At 26.2% G+C, this 8,401-nt stretch overlaps 1 protein-coding gene across 1 annotated transcript; it reads left to right on the forward strand.

Annotated features, from left to right (window-relative positions):
• The first annotated feature begins 6,239 nt into the window (after positions 1-6,239).
• LOC145832661 (zinc finger MYM-type protein 1-like) lies at positions 6,240-7,938 on the forward strand. Its single transcript, XM_082939963.1, has 4 exons — positions 6,240-6,253; positions 6,356-7,080; positions 7,171-7,609; positions 7,764-7,938. The coding sequence occupies exons 1-4, from the start codon at positions 6,240-6,242 to the stop codon at positions 7,936-7,938; spliced, it is 1,353 nt and encodes a 450-aa protein (XP_082796089.1).
• The last annotated feature ends 463 nt before the right edge of the window (positions 7,939-8,401 follow it).

The raw sequence follows: 8,401 nt of genomic DNA on the forward strand, positions 1-8,401 counted from the left end.
ATGTTATACATTATCACTTACATGCACAAAATTATTTCAAATTCTAATTAATATACAATAAAATACTTTTTTGTATATGTGTCAACCACTAGGTTTCGTTTGTAGTTTGGTAATTACCAAGAATGATGTTTCACCAATATCAATCTAAAATTGTATTATATTCAATGTGTTTTTTAACCATGATTTTAGGCAAAGTAATAAACAAAATTTAACATATTTATGTTAAACTAATAAAACTTAAATGTTTAATCCCTTTTAATCTACATTATTTAATGATTATTTCAATAAAACAATTTATATAGACTACCAATATCAAGCTGAAATTATAATACATTTGATGTGTTATATAATCATAATTTTTGGCAAAAATTTTATCTATTAAAAATACATGAATAAAATTAATCTATTTATAATAAACTAATTAATTAAAGTATTTAATTGCTTTTATTATGGTTGAAAAAGACATCAAAAGTTTTATAATTTCAGTTTGTTATTGGTACTGACCTGAAGAGCATAACCAAATGTTATATATATTATTTATTGATATTAGTTGAAAATCACTTTAATTCTCTGAATAAGTTAGATACTACAAAAGATTTTTTGTATATGTGTCAACCACTAGGTTTCAATCTTGCAGTTCAACTCAGAGAGTTTTAAAGTTGTCATTAGAGCCCCTATGCCCTCAGACCACACATTAATAATAATTTTTAAAGAAACTTTTGTAACACTGTTGCAGGTCAGAGTAACTATTTTCAAAATGTTTTGTTACAGATCATTTTTTTAGGAAAATTTCCAGTATTTACCTAGCCTATTACTATGTTGCACCAATATTAAACTGAAATTCAATAATAATCCTGCAATTCAACTCAGAAAGTTTTTAGGCTATCATTAGTGCCCCTATGCCACCAGACCACACAAAGTAATAATTTTCACAGAAACATTTGTTTTCACAGAAACAAAAATAGTATTTAGCTTACCTAAAACTTTTTTAAGGGTTTTAATAAAAAAATCAAAAAGTTAAGACTTGTAATGAAAAAGAAAATATCATAAAAAAAGAGAAAAAAAATCTAATTTTTTATAAAATATTTATATTATTTTGTAACATTTGGTTCAAATAATTATTCAATACCCTTCCCTACCTACAAAAATAGAGTATTTTATGAATTTTTAGTTTTTTGTGCTTTTTGTTAGTCTATTGTAAGAAAAAAATATTAATTTAGTATTTTAATGCAAGTTTTTATAGTTGTTATAAGTATTTAGGGTTGCCACACACTCAGGGAATCTCAGGGAACTTTCAAACTGTAGAAAATCTCAGGGAAACTCAGGGAATTGTGGCATTTTTCTTTTAACTCAGGGAAACTCAGGGAAGTTATGATTTTTTCTCTAAATTTCAGGGAAGTTTTTGAAAATCTCAGAGAAATTTTTTTCTAGATCTAGAATGAGGTTTAGTTAATCCAGTTTCAATATTTTGTTCAAAAGTAGTAATTTTTATTATTTAAGCGGTTATTTAGAATTTTTTTAGCCTTGCTGCTAGTTTTTCAATATTTTGTCTAATTTAACACACTCGATATCCCAAGCAAGTATAAAGACGAGCATAAAGTTATTGTTATAGGAAAATTTATTAATTTTTCAAAAAACATAAAACTTTAATGTCAATTATTTTCCTTATCTTAAAAGCTATCTAAAATTTTTTTTTTTATTTTAGAGAACGCACCTTTGCCTTTAATTTAAAAAAAAAAAATATTTAATTTGGGGTTGGAATTATTTCATGGGGTCCCTCCAAAAATAAAGGTTTTTTTTCGTTTTTTTTCATCAAATGGTATTAGAACCAAAAATAAATATTTTTTTTTAATTTTTTTTTTTGATTTCCCTTAGTTTGCATGTTATAAAAACTCTTAAATAGTTATTTTAAAAATAATGTTAATATTTTTTACGATTTGGCCCAAAATCAAAATGTAGTATATTACACTATCATTTGCCTTGGCCATTTCCTAAATAAAAAATTGATAAAAGAAAAAAAAAAGTTAATAAGAATGTGAATTACATCAAACTAAATTAAAATAAAATAATTTAATTAAATTTGTTGTATATTCACATTCTTATTAACTTTTTTTTTTCTTTTATCAATTTTTTATCTAGGAAATGGCCAAGGCAAATGATAGTGTAATATACTACATTTTGATTTTGGGCCAAATCGTAAAAAATATTAACATTATTTTTAAAATAACTATTTAAGAGTTTTTATAACATGCAAACTAAGGGAAATCAAAAAAAAAAATTAAAAAAAAATATTTATTTTTGGTTCTAATACCATTTGATGAAAAAAAACGAAAAAAAACCTTTATTTTTGGAGGGACCCCATGAAATAATTCCAACCCCAAATTAAATATTTTTTTTTTTTAAATTAAAGGCAAAGGTGCGTTCTCTAAAATAAAAAAAAAAATTTTAGATAGCTTTTAAGATAAGGAAAATAATTGACATTAAAGTTTTATGTTTTTTGAAAAATTAATAAATTTTCCTATAACAATAACTTTATGCTCGTCTTTATACTTGCTTGGGATATCGAGTGTGTTAAATTAGACAAAATATTGAAAAACTAGCAGCAAGGCTAAAAAAATTCTAAATAACCGCTTAAATAATAAAAATTACTACTTTTGAACAAAATATTGAAACTGGATTAACTAAACCTCATTCTAGATCTAGAAAAAAATTTCTCTGAGATTTTCAAAAACTTCCCTGAAATTTAGAGAAAAAATCATAACTTCCCTGAGTTTCCCTGAGTTAAAAGAAAAATGCCAAAATTCCCTGAGTTTCCCTGAGATTTTCTACAGTTTGAAAGTTCCCTGAGATTCCCTGAGTGTGTGGCAACCCTAAATACTTATAACAACTATAAAAACTTGCATTAAAATACTAAATTAATATTTTTTTCTTACAATAGACTAACAAAAAGCACAAAAAACTAAAAATTCATAAAATACTCTATTTTTGTAGGTAGGGAAGGGTATTGAATAATTATTTGAACCAAATGTTACAAAATAATATAAATATTTTATAAAAAATTAGATTTTTTTTCTCTTTTTTTATGATATTTTCTTTTTCATTACAAGTCTTAACTTTTTGATTTTTTTATTAAAAACCCTTAAAAAAGTTTTAGGTAAGCTAAATACTATTTTTGTTTCTGTGAAAACAAATGTTTCTGTGAAAATTATTACTTTGTGTGGTCTGGTGGCATAGGGGCACTAATGATAGCCTAAAAACTTTCTGAGTTGAATTGCAGGATTATTATTGAATTTCAGTTTAATATTGGTGCAACATAGTAATAGGCTAGGTAAATACTGGAAATTTTCCTAAAAAAATGATCTGTAACAAAACATTTTGAAAATAGTTACTCTGACCTGCAACAGTGTTACAAAAGTTTCTTTAAAAATTATTATTAATGTGTGGTCTGAGGGCATAGGGACTCTAATGACAACTTTAAAACTCTCTGAGTTGAACTGCAAGATTGAAACCTAGTGGTTGACACATATACAAAAAATCTTTTGTAGTATCTAACTTATTCAGAGAATTAAAGTGATTTTCAACTAATATCAATAAATAATATATATAACATTTGGTTATGCTCTTCAGGTCAGTACCAATAACAAACTGAAATTATAAAACTTTTGATGTCTTTTTCAACCATAATAAAAGCAATTAAATACTTTAATTTATTAGTTTATTATAAATAGATTAATTTTATTCATGTATTTTTAATAGATAAAATTTTTGCCAAAAATTATGATTATATAACACATCAAATGTATTATAATTTCAGCTTGATATTGGTAGTCTATATAAATTGTTTTATTGAAATAATCATTAAATAATGTAGATTAAAAGGGATTAAACATTTAAGTTTTATTAGTTTAACATAAATATGTTAAATTTTGTTTATTACTTTGCCTAAAATCATGGTTAAAAAACACATTGAATATAATACAATTTTAGATTGATATTGGTGAAACATCATTCTTGGTAATTACCAAACTACAAACGAAACCTAGTGGTTGACACATATACAAAAAAGTATTTTATTGTATATTAATTAGAATTTGAAATAATTTTGTGCATGTAAGTGATAATGTATAACATTTACATATGACTTATAGTAATATTATTATGATTAGTATATACTACTTATAGTATACTAATATAATATACTAATATAACTATAGTATATAAGTATATTAGTAATATTAGTAAACTAAAACTCTTGTGTGTAGCTTTTTTTTCTTATTTCTGTTTTTTTGTCAATTTTTAATTATTTGAATTTTGAGCTCCTTTCTCTAGCTTGCATTTTTTCAACTGAAAGCGCAGTGTATTACTGACTAAAACTAAAAACAGACTGCGGGTACCCTTTAGTAGCCATGTCAATATATATTTTCACTTTCTTATTTAGCTTGATGTACAGACAACTCAATTACTCTTTCTTTTTTTTAATTCAATTTAAATTTATCTCCTCCTTAGTTTTTAAAGTAGTTCACTTTGAATTTTTAGAAATTATTCTTTTTAATTATACAATTAACTTGCTTAAAGCAGAATTTTGAAAAAATAAATTATGACCAGACAATTAAAGAAGTTTTTTCTGGATCATCATTTTAAAAATTTGAATAACAGATTAAAATATTGTTTACTAAAAGTTAACTTTTTGCTGAAAAAATATTTTTTCATTTTAGTTTGCTCCTTGCATTAATAACCCATTAAATTCTTTAACTCTGATCAAATAAATCACATAAGTTACTTTGAATTTTAAGAAGCAGTAAAAAGTAACTGATTTAGTTATGTAAAATTTGGAATAAATTACAAAATTATTATTACCCTTCAGGGGCGTCGCGTTGGGTGGCACACTGGAGCTGCAGTCCCTCCTATTCAAAAAAAAAGTAGAAAAAATAAAGTTTTCCTTTACTTTAGTTTTTCTGCTTTTTTCATTGAACTTGACGATAAATTTGTTACTTTTTCAAATTTTACATTCAATCTTCAAATATTCGGTTCAATGGCTGGCGCTGCAAGCTAAAACTGTGTCCGCTGCATTTTAAACATATAGAAATTTTTTTACACAAAATATTGTTGAAAAGCTTATTTTTAGAGCTGCATTCAATGCAGCGCTATGTGAATTAAACTGAATATAATGAACAAAGTGAATATGAATATACTGCTAATTAGTTCAAAAACTAATTAGTACATTTGACAAAGCTACTAAATGTAAACACACTGAGTACAGTGAAAGTAAAGTTTAGTTTTTGAGATGAATGTTGCAAGATCAAAACCCAGTGGTCAACACATCTACAAAAAAAACTTTTAAGCCAAAAGTTTTAACAAGATTTTAAAGGACATTATTAACAATATTACAAAACTTAATAGTTTTTTGTGTGTTTTATTGATAATTCTTTGAAAAAATGGTCATTAAAAATTTCTTTTTCAAATATCATAATTTTTTATTCAAGATTACCTTAAAGTAAAATAAAATAAAGGCTACCTATCTTATTTACATATAATAATTGAATTTCTTTTAAATATAAGTAATTTTGTTTTTTGATAATTTTTAATATTGAAATAAGCAATATGTAGCTAACAAGTTGCATGCAAGTTTTAAATATAGCTGCCTTATATTGATAATAAAACTTGTGTAAAAAAAAAAAAATTCAAGTTGAGATCTACAACCCAAAGTTTTCTTGACTTAATGTAAAAATATTTAGAAAAAACATTACGATAAAAGATATAAAAATTTTATTTTAAACTATAAAAGTACTCAAAAGTTAAAAACTCTGTTCTTACAAAATTTTAAAAATTTTTAATAATTTGCTAAAAACTTTTTTAACAACTGCTGATAATAAAAGAAAAGGTAAGATAAAGTAAAATAGTTTTTTTTTTTTGTAAAATTCTTAATTACACAACAAAAGACAATTCTCATAGTTAAACTTATATCAACCTGTATCTAAACTAAAAATTTTCATGCATTTATTTTAAATGAAAAAGTCATTTATTATTAAATTCATATGTAGAAAGTTTGTTAAGGACATAGGGGGTCTATCATTTTTTTATAAGAAAAATTAGCAATAGAAATTATATAAAAGCATTACTTATATACTACAATATACTTTTCAAAGTGAAAAATAAATTATTAGCATTGAAATATCAGTACTGTGGAAAAGTTTTCACAAATAAAGAAAGTTCAGCAATGAATATTACAATAAGCACCAATGGCTTTGCGCATGTAAACAGTCCATGGCCCTATACTGTTTTCCGTGTATTCTGTTTGGAGGTGAAGATGATTGGACAAAAATTGGTTTTAGAAACTTGTCCAAAATTGCTGCAGATCTCTAACTGATGCCAAATCTTCCAAAAATTTGGACAACGTTGTGTCTTTCAATTTCCTAGGTAAAAGTTGCATCCAAATTTATCTAAGTAAAAGTTACCAGGATAGTATTGAAAAACATAATGAAGAAGTGAGAAAAAACAGAAAAGTACTGAATATTTTAATTGACAGTGTACTTTTTTGTGGCCAACAAGAAATTGCGTTAAGAGGCCACAATGAAACTGAAAATTCCTTAAATCCTGGTGGCTTTAGGTCTTTGCTTAGATATTTCAGCAAACTAGATAAATACCTTGAAAGTCATTTAGAAAAAAGCAAAGCATTTTTAGGAGTGTCTGCCACATTCCGAAATGAGATTCTAGAATGTGCTTTGAAAGTCTATAGAAAAGAAGTTGTCTCACAAGTAGAACAAGTACGTTTTATAGCAGTCATTGCAGACGAGACAACTGATATAAGTGTCCAAAAACAGCTTTCAATCGTTGTTAGATACACACACCAAGGAAACGTTGTGGAAAGATTTTGGGGTTTTTTAAGACCTAAAAGAGCTAATGCTGATGGTATTTCTGAAGTAATTTTGACTGAGCTAGCCAATATTTTACAAGGAAATAAAAAGAAAATAATTGCCCAGACGTATGATGGTGCATCAGTGATGAAGGGACGAATTGGAGGAGTTCATGTCAAGGTGAAAGAAGCCCAACGCACATTATGTACATTGTGCTGCTCACCAAGTAAATTTGGTTTTATCAAGAGCTGGCAGTTGCAACAATGAAGCAAGGATGAACTTGATCAAATTCAAAACTTTTTATCCAAATCGCCAGAGAGAAAACAAGCCATTGAAGTCTCTGTTCCTTCTGGCTCCAGAACACGATGGAATTATAGCTCAAGAACAGTATGCAAAGTTGCCATGAACTTAGATGAATTACTCAATGGATTTAAATCAATTGTTAATTCTTCAGATTGCTACGGTTTGCCAACAATTTCTGCTGCTTCAAACTGCATCAAAACTTTAGAAGACAATAAATTTCTTTTTTGGCTTAATGTGTTTGCTGCATTAATGCCTGAAGTAGAAATTTTATACAAGGTAATGCAGAGCACCAGTTTGACAGTTAAAAAGGCAGAGGACCATATTCGCAATTTTAAAAATTCAGTTGCTAGAATTCGGAACTCAACTATAACAGATCATGAGTTTGTAAACCTCTCCGCTGCTGCAAAAGAGGTTTGCGACAGTATAAATCTAAATGTTGCAGAAAGTTTCAAGTTTTCTGGCCACTTGCGCATTGCAATTTAACGAAAAAAAGTTCAATGCGTACATATCTACATTTCCATCAAATTTGGTTGAAGAAGTGAAAACATACTATCTAGAAGTAGAGTCTATAATATTAGTTAATGAGTTAGATACTTTTTATAACAGAAAAGAAATGCACAAGTGCGGTCTTGTTAGAATTTTAGCTGACTTGGAAGAAAATAACTTGGATAAATCTTTCACTGAAATCACAAAGCTGTTGAACTTACTGATAGCAATACCAATGTGTTCAACAGAGGCAGAAAGATCATTTTCAGCTCTTAAAAGAATTAGACTTACCTAAGAAACACTATGGGCCAGACAAGACTTTATTCTTTAAGTATATTATCAATTGGTCGAGATTTAGTTAGTGAATGTGATGGTTTTAATTCGAAGGTAATAGAAATGTTTGTTAAGAAAAAAGAAAGAAGGATGCATTTTACTTATAAAGGTAAAAAATAATTTTCTGATTATCATTAACAGAGAATACTTAATTAAGCTTATTTTGTTTTGTGTTTTTAACTATTAATTTTTTTAGTTTGCAAATAGTAAACTACTAAAAATATTTTACTTTATTTTTAATTCTCTGTACTGAATGCTACTTTTGACTAAACTTTATATTTTATTTCTTTTTAAACACATTATGTGTTTTTAGTTAGTATTTCATTAATTAGATGTTAATGTTTATAGGTTATTTTACAAACTTTAGTTTTGTTAGTCAACAAATTGTGAACTATTACACAGATTTTGCTTTGTTTGTTAATTTT

This window comes from Thalia democratica, chromosome 3, assembly GCF_965202585.1.
Source record: "Thalia democratica chromosome 3, ktThaDemo2.hap1.1, whole genome shotgun sequence".
NCBI classification, from domain to species: Eukaryota; Metazoa; Chordata; class Thaliacea; order Salpida; family Salpidae; genus Thalia; species Thalia democratica.